We start from the raw sequence: 17507 nt of genomic DNA, 5'->3' as shown, positions 1-17507 counted from the left end.
GAAGAGGGAGGAGAGGGAGTTGGGCTATCCAGTCTATATATCAGTGATTTAAATGAACACACAGTCTAGGCTGCAGTTTGGTGACTTCAGTACTGGGTCTGCTCTTTTAAGTTCTGTGGGCCTCATGGGACCATTGACCTCAAGCTTCACGTCTGCGGACACAAAATATGTGGTTCATCAGGTTGGAAGAAAGTTGCTGTCCCAAGTGACCGAGGTCAAGTATCTCTGGGCCTTATTCCCATATGAGTAAGTTGGAACATGAATTTGACAGATGAATATCTGTCAAATTCATGTTATGATATCTGTTTAATAGGTTCTGAAAGTAAAAGATTTTTGTACATCAGTTAGTGTTGAAAATGTAGAAAAACGTATGAAATATGAATATAAGTAAAAATGATTTAAAAAGTACAAATATGACTGACTTAAAACATGAACGTGTCAGTAATGTGATAATCAGAAACTTCATACTGTTCCAACTTTCAGTCGGAGATGATGACAAAAAATGAGACCAGTGGTCAGTGTAATAAAGTTAATGGCAACAATCTCGTATTTCTTTTGAGCTCAGCCTCCATCTGTCTGTTCAGTGCAGGTGCGATTTATCGCCTCATGAGTTAAGACAAATGGACACTCACCTCAGGCCACACACGCACATACAGATCACTGAGCCGTGGGACCAAGCACTTTATCAGAGCTGCCCGTCGAGGCCAGCGAGCAGCAAAACTGAGCAAAGAACTCCACTCAGGTCACTGTCAGCCGGTTTGATGTATCGCTCCTAATTCCTCTGTTAGAGAGCGACTCACACAAAACAGGCGCTCAGGGTGCTCCTGTAATATATATGAGATATACCCTCATGCATATGCAGCTTTCACTGTGGAGCTGGTCTGATCTGATGCATGCAACATACTGTAATCATATGCGTTGCATGGCAGTTTACACCCTCTACACACGCATGCATCATAATTGCTGCATCATTTCCTACCACCAGGTGGGAGCAAAGCATCATAGATTGTGAACCTTTGGGCAGTGGGCAGAGCTGCATCGTGTATAAAACCGGACTTGTAGTAGCATCTCACATAGATTATATCTACTTTTAATGTTGACATCCTCAGTGATTATCTAGATACGCATATATTTATGATTAGTGATGGTTTTAACCCTTGAAATCATGTATTTTTGTGACTTGTGGTATTTTAAGTAAGATGGACTTATACATCAGTGATTTATAAATGATTGAATTGCCTTTGCAGCCCATTTTCAGGATTACCTTACCTGGCATTTCATTTAAAGCACAAGTTTTGTTTGGAGTCTTCGCAACAGACAGAGGCGGATATATGGATACATAGATGGATAATTGCTTTTTTCTTCCACAAGATGGCGCCACTAACATAACAAATGTTTGTCCCCACTTTAACCAGAACAGCTCCCTTAATTAAATCATCAGTTGTGGTGGAGTTTGGTCATACACAAGTACATAATTATACACGCTATTTGAGAACAAAAGCAAAGTAAGATGGCTCAATCAAAACGCAGAGTAGATAATGATAGAGTTGTGGAACAACAAATAAATCGTTAGATAGATACAAAGAAGGTATAATGAACTGTTAATATTGAACATACGCTCATCTCGTGTGGCTTGGCCCCAGAGTTCATAGCCTGTGTGTGTTTTTGCATTCCCTACACTCAGTTTGTGGGCTAATGGTGTGGACTATGTACACTGCACACATTAATTACAGCAGTTTAATGGCCTGTTGTTTGCTCTTCAATTACACATCGAGATCAAGAGACAAGCTGTATTTGAACTCTTTAGAAAGGAAAAGGTACAAGATGATGGTAATAATTGTAACATTGCACAACTCTGCTATATCCTAAAGGTTGCATCTCTCGACTGCATATAGTTTATTTACTCCACGGAAGCAGCTTCGAACAGCTTAATACTTTATTTAGACATTTCACAGCCGCAGACTTGACCATATTTAAGATAGCCCATTTAGTGATCGTCCCTCCGAGTCCTATTCCAGGGCTGTAACAGTGGCCATATGGGATCCGTCTCTGACTGTCTAACAAGGAGTCTTGCCTCAATCGACCGGCCATCTGGCGTCGAGGGGCCTGCCTCTGAGCTGATACACGTGCAGGTGACTTCTTAGCTTTAATTCAGAGCAATTATTCACATTAGTGCCGCTGATCCGTGCAGGATTTTAATCCTGTCAGCCAAATGATATTGTGATGACTCTGGTTTAGTTTGGGTGGTCGTAGCTGATCGGTACAGTGCGGTTTCTGCATTAGCAGAAATGTGCTACACAATATATTTTAGTTCTCTATGCATTACATGACACTTAAAAGCCCACAGCCAATATTATCTCTAAATTATTGTCAACACGTCACTGCCATGATACAAGAGCAGTTATGTGCCTTTACACACTAGTAGGTGCTATCTGACTGATTGATGGCACCAGCAGGAGATGGCACAAGTTCATGATTAATCGTGTTGATGTACTCGTTCACACATGATTTGGAGTTAGTTGGCAAATGTTTTGTCCACAACGTGGAAAGCTGTCTATAGCTGATAAAACAATGTCACCACAAGGTCCTTTAAGTGTTCAGAGAAATGGAAATATGATCGCCTACAATGCCAATCCCAACTGGGTAAATTATTAAAAAGCTCCAGAACATCTAGTCATGGACCTTGCAGTGAGACTGAAACCCGCTGATTGGCACCTGCTGTTTGGTCAAATATGAACTTTCGATATCGGCATGAATTCAGTAATTAACAATTGATCTCAATAAATTTCCTCAAGCAGTAAAAATATAAATGCTGTGTTAATAATTGTCATTAAAACAAAGGTATGATTTAAAAAAATCTCTCTATATATAATTTCTCATTTGACCACACTGTTGTATTTCTCTCAAAATGTCAAAGTCAGCTTTATTGTCAATTCCTCAACATGTACCAAACACACGGAGGAGTTGAACAAACGTTTCTCTCCTGTCCAACATATAAAGTGAATATAGATAATAATAATCAAGTGCAAATATAATAACTTTTTTAAACATTGCAACAACATATATATTAAGAGAAACTATAATTCTGTATTTTAGCAGCAGCCAGACTTAGGAGTCTAAAAGAGAGGAGGGAGTGGGGAGAGAGTTCAGCTTCCTACAGCCTGGTGGACGAAGCTGTTTGAAAGCTCTCAGCTCACTTAAGTGTGTGAAAGTGTGCACATGCTCATACCTTGTGTTTTGATAAGTGACAGTGTATATGTGTGCAAATAAGCATGTTTGCACCTTGACTTGGGGAGTGTTCATTAATTATTATATTTGTACTAAAGTCGGTTTCACTGATTGAGGAAAGTTACTAAGTTGTCTCTCTGTTGATGGGTGCTGTCCAGGGTTCTGGAGCAGTGGTGCCTGTTAAAACTACCAGGTTTCTCTTCACAAGTCATTGAGACTCATCAAAAGGGTGAACACTGAAACTAATTATACATCCAAGTGCTTCTCTCTTCATTTATCATATGATGGTAGTGTAAAGCCACTCCATCTGATTTGAATTAAAGACAACACAAACTACAATTAAGCACATCACAACCAAAACTTGATCCATCAACGCTGATGCTGAGGTTAGGTCATGTTTTACTCTTCATTTCATCCTGATGTCAAAAGCTGAGTCTAAACCAGTAGTGGGAGAAGGATTCAGATAATTTACCAAACTACAACTACTAATACTCCAATGCAAGTAAAAGCCCTGCATTCAGAAACCTTACTGAAGTAAAAGTATGGAAGTGTTATCAGTCAAATTTACTGCTGTAGATGATGTAGATTATTTTTACTATTTTATATGGTTGGGTAGTTTAATACTAGATTATACTCTTCGATCATGATTTTATGAATCTAAAAAGTTGACTTTTCATATAAGAAAAACAGCCCTGTGTTCAGCATTTCCCAGCTAATGCAAAAGAGGTTAACACAAAGGAACACTGAGTCCTTCAGTTCATCAGAACAATTCAAAATCACAAAATGTGGAGTTACATGGACATTGGACAGGAAGTGTGTGAAAAAATGGCTGAAAATGAACTAAAACTGTAAGATAAATGAAGTGGAGTAGAAAGTCTCTACATCTCCCGCCGCAAACTAAAAACACATCTTTTTCCAACAATACCTTAAATAAGGAAAGTAGCACTTTAGTAGAATTTAAATGGCACTTACATAAAGCACTTTGTAGTTTTGCTTTCTTGAAGAAATTGTACTTTCATGATTCATGTTGTTCTGAGTTTGTACTCATGGTTGAATGCACTTATTGTAAGTCGCTTTGGATAAAAGAGTCAGCTAAATGAAATGTAATGTAATGTAAAAGTCCAATAGGTGCCAGAAGTAGTGGCGTATCATTTTAAACATCATAACTATTACATTGCATAACATGGAAATACATGTACCAGTATTGAGTAAATGTACTTGGTTCCAGTCCAGCACTGGTCTCATCATATTGCCCCCGTCCCCATGTGTGTCCTGGCCCATCTCCTCCACCAGTGTAGCTCAGAAACAGCTCAGCCTCCCTGCTAGTGTCGCCTACTCAGCCGCGGCGAGGAGGCGGCCGCTTTAAGAGGAGCTGGCTCCGACGTCAGCGCCGTTTTCGACATGTGGGTCTGACGTCCAATAGCCTGACCGGGGCTTTAGTCAGCCCCTTTCTCACAGGAGATCCCTCTGCTCGAGAACCAGCGTAGACGGGGGTTAGTCACGGTTGCAAGATCATCACCAAATACAATTAGGGCCGAGATTTCCTCCCTCACGAACCCGCAGCATCAAGTCCATAATTACTGCCAGCTAGAACCACCGTGCAGCAACCATGTCTGTAGCGGGGTTTAAGAAGCAATTCCACAAAGCCACTCAGGTAAGAGGCACGCGACGCAACGAACACCATACCTCCTCGGATCGTCATGTTGGGACTGTGTTATTGTTAAAGAGCAGTGGAGTGGCGTTTGGATAGCAGAGATTTGTCGTAATTCAACCCCTCGCGTTGCACTCGTACAGTGTAGCCCGCTTGCTGTCGTCGTTCTCCATCTGTTCCCTCTAAATCACTCACTCGTTTGCTTTCCTGGTGCTGAAATCCACTGAAAAGATGGTGCAGCGTTGCACCAGTAGAATAATTTATTAGGTTGCTCGTGTTTTTGCATTGCATTCGCCGTTGTAATTCAGCGAGTTTGTATTTATTTGATGCATAAACGCGAAGGCGCACACGAACATTCGGGCGTGTTTCTGCGCGGCCTCCTGGGAGGCAGGTGGCACGACTATATGTGATGATGATGATGATGATGATGATGGTGGTGGTGGTGGTGGTAGTGATGTCGGGGGATGTCTGTTCCTCTCGGTACCCTTCAGATGACATTCCGCACAGAAAAGCACCAGCTCATGGCAGCCGCTCGCACTGATGCGCAAGTTGTTGCCCCCAAACGGAGGGCGGTTTAAATCGGTGTTTCTTTTCAGCCAACCACAGTGGGAACTCCGACGCGCACGATGTTACGCAATCGTTAAGTGCGCCTTGGCGGAAATCCGCTCCTATCAGCATCGACACGCCATGACCTCGGCGCCCTCTAAACGCACTTATCTTTTATTGTGGGACACAGTGCTGAATTCTATCAAGTTTTCCCTTTTTAATGCTGAATCACGTGATGTTTCTTGGACACAGGCCTAATGCATGATAACATATCCTGCTCAAGGTTACTCAGAGGCTTCCTCAACCCATCCCTGTATAGTTATGTTGGACTCAGACTCCCAGTAACACCGGAGTCCGTCAGAGTCGTGGCCTCGGGTCACCACTGGGATCTTGATGGCCAAAGACTTGATGCGTCCCTGCAGCCTTCACTGACTCTAGGGCTTTGAGTTGACTTTTATTTCCGGTGATAGCTGGGCGCTCCAGCGTCTGAGGAAGGTTGTTTCTCGCCGGTGAGTCACAGTAACACTGAGAGTCGGCTTTAGGCCTCACACAGCAGGACACCAGGAGCCTGGTGGAGTCACACACACACTCACACGCTGCTTGATCCTGTCCTTGTTCTCCAGTTCACCAAGTTGCAAATGGGCCTTAGTTACAGCTCCCAGTTGGCTTCATTCCTCCACTGTGACGCAGGTAATAGTGTATATCTTGAAGGCCGACGTCTGTAGATATTAAAACTCAATTAATTACGTGTTGGACCTGAAGAACTGAGACTAATGCAGCAGTTTGTGAGAACAGGAGTTAATTTCCACATTTAACCGCTGGGATCAAATATGGCGATACACTGGGGTCTAGTGTTGTATTTTTAGTTAATTTATGATGCCATTAGTTATTTATATTTTTGCTTATGTCATATGACATTTGAGAGCCTTGTGATGATGATTAAAGCCAGACACTGGGATATTGCTATTCTTCAAGAGCAGCACTTGCAGATCAGAATAACATGGTATCTGAAAGATTCATCATATTGAAGGATTAAATAAAAAAGAACAGTTGAAAATGGTTGAGTTCTGCTGTTAACACACTTCTCAGTTTTAAAGCTCTTTTGATCAGATTGGAAGCAGACAGCAGCTCACAGGGCTATTACATGGCTGCATCATCACACTCTGTGAGAGTATGGCCACCCATTACGAGAGCCCCGTCTCTCCCTGCAGATGTTCTTTAACAGCCCAAATGGTTGTGTGTGAGGCGAGTGTGCATCACAGCATTTCAATCTGTAAATATGCATACAGTAATGTGGCTCTGTGTGCATAAAGAGATGCAGAAAGAGATGCAGAAAAAAACACCTGAATTTGTATATTCCTTCTGTCTTCCTTTTCTGAGTTTTACTTCCAATGCAATTCAGGCAACTCGAGGCTCAGAGTTAGCTGTCTCTGTGGTCTCCTATTGTCTGTACCTCAGCTTTACACACACACACACACACACACACACACACACACACACACACACACACACACACAGAGAGCCATCGTCCCCAGACTCCCAGTGGCAGAAGGCTCCTATCAACCCCTCTGTTTCGGTGCCACAGCCTTGTAATCCAGGCCCAGACTCACCAAGGCAGCGACCAGGCAATCTGGCTACTTACACACACATCCTCCAACTAGACTACAGAGCCCCCACCCCAACACATAAAGAGGAGGGTCAGAGGGATTAAGGGATGGGATTTAAAAAAAAGAATCAGACAGGAGTTTGGCAGAATTGTTATCAGCATTAATTAAAGGAATAGTTTACATTTTTAGTAAATATGCTTATTTGCTTTCTTGCCGAGAAGATCGATGCCACTCGCATGTCTGTAAAGTAAATATGAAGCTACCACCTACACCACTCTCTTAGTGTAGCATAAAGAATGGAAACAGGGGGAACAGCTAGTTGGGTCTGTCCAAAGGGAACCAAATATGTTCCACTAGGGGGGTTATGTGCTGGACCATGTCTTGGTTGGGACCAGTATCCTGGAGCCTCCGGAGGTTCAAACTGGTCCAAGCCAAGAAATTGCCCAGCATATAATCCACTGTAAAGCGGTGAATTGTTGTGGTTTCTGTATGGAATGAGCAAGCAAGATATGACGTGCTAATTTTTGAGCTGTAGAGACAGGAAATTTAAGTTGAATATATAACAAACTAGGGCTTATGGAGAAAGTCAACTATCACAATATGTTTAACCAAATACCTCGGTATTGATATTATAGGGTTGACCGTTGGTGCTTTCACAAAATAGTTACACATTGATATTTTTGTTAGATACAGCAGCAGCAGTATAGTGGATGTAAGTGGGTCACGGTGAATAATAGAACAGCTATTGTCTGAGTTCAGCAAATGTCATCGCTTTACTGTAATGTAGCCTTTAAAACCAGGAAAAGGAAAGTATGCTATGTTACAATATCCAAAATGTACCTATACAACATACATATATATATATATATATATATATATATATATATATATATATATTATCAAGGTTCTATATTAAATTGATGCAAAATCCTATACAGATCAAATATTGGCTTGAAGCAGTCTTGCTTATTGGTTCAACATTTCATTTGTCTCAAGCTATGGAAAGCAGAGCCTTGTGGACAGCAGAGGACAGGACAATGTAGGCCTAATATCTGTGACGACATAACATTTCAACACAAAACATAAGTGGAGCTGCGATTTTGTCAACTGGTTTATTTGTAGATTGGAGCACTTCCTAAATCGCAGCATTGACCTTCTACCCCCATGCATCACTAATTGTTAATTAGCTGCGCGTCTTTGTCTGACATTAAGTGAACAGCATCTCCTTTGTGAGAGATGGAAAATCCTCATTCTTGTGCATTTCTTCTTGCAGCATTTCTTCTTCATAGACTTTGTGCATTCTGCAGAGTCAAACGGCCCATAAAAGGCCGAATGCCTTGGAGTCACAGGAGTTTTATGAGATTAATACACACACACACACACACACACACACACACACACACACACACACACACACACATGCTGACACAACCTCAGCTTCACTTTCTTCAATACATACTGGGTGATTTATTATTTATTTAATGGCAAAACAATAATTTATGTCACACAATCACACTTTTCCCTGATGTGAGACGTCTCTCTCTCTCTCTGTCACCCAAGGACATCCTGGCTCATAGTGGTGCATTAATCATGGTGGCCATTTTAAATAGAATGGAAGCATGGGGCATGAAGGGGAAACCCCAGCAGGTCCACTACAAATTGCCCTTTTTTAATTTATTTATTTTGATTTATTTATCCAGCTGTCCATTACTCATTCTTTCTGTGGATTGTGTTATATATACTTCTTCATACACTGTAATAAATTTGAATACCTCAAGACTATTTGCACTTAAGAAAATAACATCAGCCTGCAATAAAGAATGACACCTTGTACTCTCCCTATCATTTTAAGCTAAGACACAATCTTTCTGTCTGACATATCTTTATAAAGGTGGTGATTGCTGGCTTTCTACGTCACAAGTCAACTTCTCCTCTGAGTCAAATGAGTCATGCTTTGAGCAGATGCCACTTTCATGATGGCGCTGTTCCCATGGAGAAGGTCACGTGTGCGTGCTAATGTGGTGAGGCATTTCTTTCTAGGGCTGTTATATCCTCAACTCATGGATAAAGAGCATAAACTGCATTGTGCGTCTCCTGCAGTTCTGCCTGTTATTATATTTCAATTTTTTTAATTTGTCTTAAGGTTGCAGAGAGAATACTTTATCTCTGCATAGTGAGGGTGTGCTGCCAGCAGGAAGACAAAAATATGTTCATTAAATAGAAACTGCATGAGAGAGATGAGAGATGAAGAGGACGGCAAGGAAGCTAGATACAATGTGCCAGAGTGAGTGAGAGGAGGGAAACAAAAGGAAGTGTCTTTGGGGGAGTTGGTCCTGTAGCTTTTCCAGATAAAATGGTTGCTTTGCTTCTGGTCAATGTCAGAAAGATGCCATCAAGTTTCCTCACAGGTTTGGCATCTCACATGCACGTCATGTTTAAATCCATGGAGCCTGAATCTCTTTGAGAGTTAGCTGAACACTACATCCCTACATCTTGTAATGCATCATTTTGTCTGTCTAAATTTGACCGTAGAGTCCCACTTTGAGACCCGGCATCTCAAATAAAGAGGAATCATTTGCTCTTAATCAGGTCCACAATACTCCTCCTACCTGTAAGGGATTATTGTGTGCCGAATATACCTCTAGTATTTTGCAGCTATAATTATTATTCTATATTCCTATTTCACATGCAGTCCACTTCCTTCAACATAATAATCATTAAATGAGTGAATTAAATCTAATAACGGTGAATGCATTCAGTGTATCATCCTTAACACCAGATTTGAGTCAATAACATGCACATTTCTTTCCAAATTTAGGTACTTGGTGTTTAAAATTGAAAACAAAAAAATACACAGGGACATTTTCTAGCAGCACAAAAAAACATCTGCAGACTGCAAAGACACATCACATGGTGAACCCCAGGTAGCAATGTCACTCTTTATGTTTAAGTAATAATTTCAACGTGAGACTGAGAAACGTCTAAGATCCTGGCCAAGACACCATTGCCGTACCGCTGTGGAAACAGCATGCAGTGTTATGTAACCCATGGTCTGTATGTAAACAAAACAATCAGTCAAGGTATTGTAGCTACAGAACATAATAAATCTGTATGGCTCCTTTTAGGTTTTAAGAAACACCGATCCCATTTGGATGGTGTACATTTCTTACAGTAGGTAACAGAGCAGTAATCCTGTATTTTGCAGTCAGCTCTTGTTCGACTCGAGGTTTCCCAGTGTGTGTGCAGAATACTAATGAGTACTACTACACGTCTTGCTCTCATAGTATTGTGTGTTGCATTATGATTTGGAAAATGGTGACAGTCTTGTTTTAGTTTGGTGCTTCAAGGCAAATAATTAAGGAATTTCTTGGTCCATTTAAAGTGAATTCTTCATGTATGTGAGGGCAGATAGAGGCTTTCCAGCTTTACTTTCCTCAGAAAAGGGTATGTGAGCTTGTGCATGCGAGTGTGCATAGTTGTACATCTATGTGGGCCCGTGGACAGCGATGGGGTCTTTGGATGGGACTGACGCCTGCAGGGCTTTAGGGTAGCAGATTGTGAGTGGGTGACTCATACAGCCTGGATCCTCGCTGGGGCCTACTGCAGTGCAGCGTAAAACAGATCCAGCTGGGAGATAACAGATGGGTCGGGAGGGGCAACGGGAGTGGAGCGAGGAAAGAGGAATAAGAGAAGACAAGAACGGGGAAAGAGAAGTAGATTGAAAGCGGCCTTGTGCAGTAATAAGGAGTGGTAGAGAGATAAAGGGAGAATTCAAGCCAAGAGATACTGAAGGCGAGAGCAGGAGCAATGACTGCCAAGTCAAACAGGAGGAGAACGTGCGATCCGCAGGGATTTCTGGGATGTATGTTCTTGCAGGCTTTAGAAACTGAATTTGATCAGTTGTTGTTGGTACTATGCTAGTTTATTATTTCTCAGAATTCCCGGTAGGGCTGCAATTAACAATTGCTTTCACCAAATATTCTGCCGATCATTCTTTCAATTAGACTATTCGTCTAAAAAAAGACTAAAATTACCATCAAAATCTCGCAGAGCTCTTCAAATTAACGTTGACAGTCCAAATCCCCAAAATATTCAGTTTACTACAATCTTTGACAAAAAAAAACATTTTCTTAAGAAGCTAAAACAATAATTTGTTTGCCATTTTGTTTGGCAATTTTTGTTTTCTAAAGATTGAGACGCTTTGTGATGTCCACGAAGAATGGTAACCCATTAACCATGTTGGTTTCAAAGAGAGAAACAGGCAACTTATTTAGTACTTAGTTTCCTCCCCTGATGGAAACTACAGCAGTTTAAACTTGGGTCTGCAATTTTGGATAAAGTTAAACTTTAAAAGTATTCAACCGAAAAAATCAGCTCAGTGTTGCCAAATATTTTCTAAGGAAAGTTGCGAGCAGCACAAACCCCAACGTTTCTCAATCTAGAGAGATATTTGCCAAGTTGGCAACACTGACAACCCGTCAGTTTATGCCTCCCTCCAAAGCCGCACACCCACAATGGTCATAATGAACGGAAACAACAACAATTATAGTATTGTTAGTATTCATAGCTTTTAACCTAACAGCTTGTGGGAGACTCTGGTGACGGGCAGAGGGCGTGCAGGCAATACGGTAGACTGGCAGGTATATCCTTTCATTCAGCCAATTCTGCTAATTATGTCATTTGTCATACATGAAATGATTGAACAGGCTTATTACAGTCCTGCCAGAGATACTGGATTAATTTTGTCAGAGCATTTGATTCTGATTACTGAAAGTAAAGTACATTTCCCACCCTCGCGCCGTGCCTCACTACATATGTTGCATCGGCGCTGAATCTTGGCGTTTGATGTCAATCGTGCAGAATTGACCAACATGTGTGTGACGCAGAGGGATACTGGGCTGAGTATCAAGCGTAGATGATGCGTCATGTCTGCTATTTGCTCATGAGTCAGAGGACAAGAGACTCATTGTTGAAATGATCACTTAAGAGCTAAATGCATTTGTCCCAACCGACCCAGTGCTTCCCATTTTGGCCAAGTGTGGATCAGCAATGCAGCAAAAGTGATGCTGCACTGGATGCAGTCCAGCAGTACAGTCCCCTGCAGCAATATACATCCCATCTTTTTTACCTTGATTTATTTACTTCCCTCCTAGTGCCTCTTACTTTTATTTAACACATTTTTTCTCACCACAGTAGAGCCCTTTCTCCATCGGGACACACTGCTGTCCTTTGCTTGGGCTTGCTAAGCAGGCATACATTTACTCTATGTGTTACTCTGACAAATAGCAAACAGTACATTTGATCCCAGCTTCTGAAGGCTGCTCCCATCCGAAGGTTTCAAACAGGGGAAGTCTTTCACCAATCCTCAGCAGCAGTGAGACTTTTTTTGACTAATATGAATGTAAAATGTCACCCTCATTACCTCACCTATAACAAATGCTCTTGTTAATTGCCCGGGTACCTCATAAATCCTTTGGCGAGCGTTACAAAATGTTTGTCTGTTGACTCTGTGATAAGCAAGACTCGCCATCTCCAGAGTTGCTACTACACGTTAGAGGTGTGGCCAGAAACAATAGAGTAAGTCCATTAATCTAAGAAACTTTGAATAGACTGTCAACGGTATTGCTTTTGACAGGACTGCACATGCCAGAGGGTTGAAAAACTGGACTGTGGAGTCCTCCGTGTTCTGACGTCAGCTCCGTTCTGGAGGTTAACGACAGTCGGACACCAGTCCTATTCTTGGCTAGTCCTCTGGTCAGATGGATGCTAGCGGCACATTTTCAATAAGAGCACTGCCGAGGTAAACTCATTGAAGAAACAATGCTTAGCCAGTTTAAAATCTGTAAAAGAGAAGATGTTCTGAGTGAAGGAAACCTTGGTGTCCCGCAGATTCAGTCATTCTTGTTTCGACGGTCATGGTTTTAGTGTTTTTGTTTTTTTCTATAAAAAGGGAGCTGCTGTTCGTCACTGTGCGTTTCTTTCTGCTCTTTCCACTCCCTTATTTCTCATCCTACCTCCAACATCAGTATTCAGGCCATGGTTGATGTTTTATTCAGGACTGGCATATTATATATTCTGAGCATCAACCACTGCAGGAGAGATGGCCGTTGGTTTAGGGCTGGAAAAGGGAAATTCCTGAGACCTGTTATGGGTAAAGGTTTGTCTTATCAAACATGATGAATGAGCTTTGGTACTTATTATTAGTATTCTGCATATTTCCCCTTTAACTTTTAAAGGTATTGACCATTAAATGGCTAAAGTTCAGTAATATTACAAAATAACAAAACATACAAAACAACAAAATAACACCATTAGGTTTTTCATTAAATGATTATTCCACAGTTCATTTGTAGCGAGAGAGGAAACCAATTTCCTTTTTAATTTTATTTATTTAATCCTAATTTAATTAGGCAGTCTCTTTGAGATTAGGAAGAGAAAGAGAGTCCTTAGAACAAGAAGCATTCACAAGATCACGATCAGCAAAACAGAAGGAACAAAACTAAACAAAAAACAGGAATTCAAACCTGATTAATGCTTGGAAATGGCTTGGACATTGATAAGACTAAATTCAACCATCTCCATACTCATAAACACAAACACACTTCTGCTTCAGGGACATTCAGGTCACATAATTATGAGAAAAGTCTATAACGCAGAAGTCTTCACATAAACTCATGTCTGTCACACATTCACCGTGTTGATTATTGGCTTTTGTTGTAACTGCCAAGGTTGTGGATACCAAGAGTGTACAACCACTCTAGCTGTGAGTCTGTCATGCATATTGCATTACAAAACAATATATATCTTTATATATATATACTATATATTTGTTGTGTTTTTGTTATAGCTGCAGTGATAATGTAATGATTGCCAGATGGTGGTGTCAGAATAAAGGGGCAGCGTATATCAGGCTGGGAGAGGAGATGTGTGACGCAGTAGTACATTATTATTAGTGTTATGAAGGACATAACACTAATAACCACAAGCTGGTCATTTAAATTATAACTACTTCTAATATGTATGGGACTTGTTGTCATTTCTGCGTAAACATCATCAGCAGTTGAATCATTGCAAAGTATCAGTAAGCACAGAGTACACTATACTGTACTTTGATTGATAACAAAGTTATGGGATAAATATCAATTTGGAACGTCAGAGGATGACCAAAGTTCACAAAATACATAGATAAAGAATTAATTTCATGGCAGTTATAAGATATTTCACCTGCTGTAAGAAGGGATCATCCTCTTGGGACTATGAAGGTATGCACAACATTTAACAGCAGAATGACCTATAACCTATCATTAGCATTGCTAAAAACTTGAAGAAGCACAAGAGAATGACTCAGCATATGTGCTTTATATTGTAGATGACTTTGCTGGGAATTATGTAAAGAGGACATGTGTGCAAGGAAAGTATGGAACAGAAAAGAAGAAAGCGGGAGGAAACATGTTATAAAGAGGGGATGAAGGGAGGAAGTAATGGAGAGAGGAGGATGATGTTGGGAACAAAAAAGAAGAGGAGACTTTGCTTTCAGGCAGCTGCAGCATCATGCGCTCAGTCTAATGCCTAATTTGGCTCATGAGAGGACCGTAATGAGGGGTGGGAGAGAACAGAACATGCTTTATTGTATAGACATGTTTGCTAAAGTGAGTGTCCAGCAAGTTTTGGGGGGACAGAATGTATCCTGTTGTGCTCGTATGCTTCCCTTTGTCAAGAAAAAGCCATGTTAGTTGATGTAGCCGTATTAACCATATTAACTCTGTGCACACGGCGTCCTCCCACCAACTGCAGAGCCGAGACTGAATGGCTTGTCAGGGATTATACTGAGATTAATCAGAGCACGGTGACTTTGCATCCTATATTGGACCTGTGTGTGAGTCAGAATCAGCGCTCTGCAGCCGGTAATCTGTGAAACGTGGTGCATGTGCCGGACCACGCCGCCAAATGTACCATGTGCCGGGGTCAGAGATTCACGAATCCTCCTTGCTGGTCCTATTTCCACATTATAAATCACTACTTCCCCTCTCCAGTGTAAAACACTCAAACATGTTACAGGATTATCATGTGAAGAGGCAGGTACAGCATGTAGCTTCAATTTCAAGTCTTATATTTGATCAATAATTATCACTAAACTCGTACAATTATGTGTAATTGCTTTAACGTTTTTGTTTACCGGGCTGTTGAGTCATGAATAATTAAATCACGCAGGAGCTTTGTGTAAACAAGCCTCTTCATCATCTTCCAGACTTGGGTAAGCAAAGTTATTTTTCTGCTGTTCAGGCTTAATGTGACAAAGACCGCCCACAGTGGATTAGACACCTTGAATTAAAGGAGATGAAAAATATATTTTTAATTGGTCTCCAGTATGCATGTAGGTGTGTTTGCACAGCCATGTAAGCAGGTGTTTGCAATGTATATTCAGTCATTTGAACAGATGATTGTTATGTTTTGCATGGGACTGAATTAAAGGAAGCATGACAATACTCTTGAGAAAATTAGTCCTAATAGAAATTTAAATTGATGAGTTTTTACTTTATTTTTTCTCCTGCATAAAACACATCTAAATAATATAAAACACGTACAATATATATAATGTTTTTTCTTTACGCCTATAAAATTATGTTCCAACAAACTATTATTTTGAACATTAGAATATTTTAGATATCATTTGGGCAAGACGTTATCATCAAGTTCACTTTTTTAGAACTCATAACGTATAAAAAGACGTAATTAATATGTTATAATACACTGTAATGTAGTATATATATTATTGATATATTGGTCAACAACAGTAAGTGTTGGCTGGTGTAAATGATAATAGTAAAACACAGTTGTAATGATGTAAAGTATTTTTCCCAGAGGATCGATTATGATTGTTAGCAGATAGTGACCAATAATATATACTGCTTGCTTAAAATGTTCTTGATGTTTGTTCTTCTTTTTGGCATAGTCCCACTAATAATCTCACCACTGAGATAAGAGCAACCGTTGTTTACTGAGTTTGTATTATTCCAGTTTGCAAACTGCATGCTGACGGCTTTGGGCAGACTTCATCCCAGCAGAGCTTCCAATATGAAATACACTCAAGCCTCCACACAGTAAATACAAAAGCTATGTAAAATAAACACACACACACAGGGTGTCTTGGCTTGAATCCATAAATGATTGATTCTCAACCTACTTTTTTAGCGTGGGCACAAACAGACAGACTTCTTTTTATGCAATTCGTTTTCTGAAGCACTGCTGACCAGCTCCACTCAGTGCAGATTATTAAGTACACCTCGCTAGAACCAACGCAGTTAAAGTCCTTCAATGAATCCTACGTTCATGAAGGTTATAATGAATGCTCAGTTTGTGTTGAAGCTGTTTCAGAGAGGTGTTGACTCAACTGTGTGGTCACTTAGAGACCATAATGTGTGTGCTGTTGAATTGTATTGCGTTTCTATTATTTATGCCAGGAGGTTAAATAGAAGAAACACCTCCTGCTCACAAGCTCGAAACAACAATTGTAATGCACTGATGTACAGGCAGTAATATATAATATACAAGGTCACAAGTATTGATCCCTCGCAGACAATCTTTTGAGCCAATATCTGTACTTTTTTTTGGAATTTACTGATTTTGCTGACCTGTATTTAACATCTATGTCCTTAGAGTGTTTTCACTGCTGACTTTTACGGGGGTTTCAACTAACAATAATTCTAACTACGGATTAACTTGCTGATTATTTCACCATTTTACGTTTTTGTTGATGAAATACGTCCATGATGATTTTTGAAAGCGCAAGATGACATCTTTATATTGCTTGTTTTGTCTGACCAATAATCCAAAACCTAAATAGATTAGGTTTACAATCATGAAAGAAGAAAAGCTTAAAATCAGCACATTTGAGAACATATTTGCCTTTTTTTTGCTTGAAAAATTACAATAATCAAAGTAGTAAGTAGTCACTTAATGTTCTGTCTTTAGAGAAATCACTTAATCAACTAATCATTTCAGCGCTTAATATTTTATTATGTATTATGATATTTGTGTTGAGACACATTTTCCTCAGTGCATGTCTCTATGAATTTAAAGATTCTGCAGTAACCATCAGTATTCTGGGTATCATTGTATTATTGATCCCCTCCAGACGTGATCTTCTTTATGGAGTGGAAATCAAATCAGACCAATGTTGAATATCAGATAGTCAATATCAAATATAGAGGATGTTGGTCTGCTGAAGCTTTTCAATTTTCTCCTCTTTTAATGGGTCATGCTGGCCTCTGGATGTATTAATATGATTGTTTATTTTGGGAGGAATCGGTGCAGCATGATTGAAAGTCTGTGGTCGTGTTTCGAAGGTACAAATCTGTTTGTTTGTTTTTTCCTCATTTTTTATCATTTTTTGTGTAAAAGCACGGCTGCTTGCGGGATCCATTATTGTGCCACTAGTTGGTTTAGCTCGAAGCTAGAAGTGAAAGGCATTTATC

At 40.3% G+C, this 17507-nt stretch overlaps 1 protein-coding gene across 1 annotated transcript in view; it reads left to right on the top strand.

The window, feature by feature from the left end:
- Positions 1 to 4837: 4837 nt before the first annotated feature.
- The window catches only part of sh3gl2a (SH3 domain containing GRB2 like 2a, endophilin A1), a gene marked incomplete at both ends in the record, with an annotated part of 33419 nt that continues 20749 nt past the window's right edge, over positions 4838 to 17507 (top strand). Inside the window, one exon of the mRNA XM_079219628.1 lies at positions 4838 to 4882. Coding sequence (XP_079075754.1) covers positions 4838 to 4882 — 45 coding nt within the window. The remainder of the gene's footprint in view (positions 4883 to 17507) is intronic.

The sequence above is a fragment of the Taurulus bubalis genome (genome assembly GCF_910589615.1).
Source record: "Taurulus bubalis genome assembly, chromosome: 6".
NCBI classification, from domain to species: Eukaryota; Metazoa; Chordata; class Actinopteri; order Perciformes; family Cottidae; genus Taurulus; species Taurulus bubalis.
This window is presented reverse-complemented; position numbering and strand designations above follow the sequence as displayed.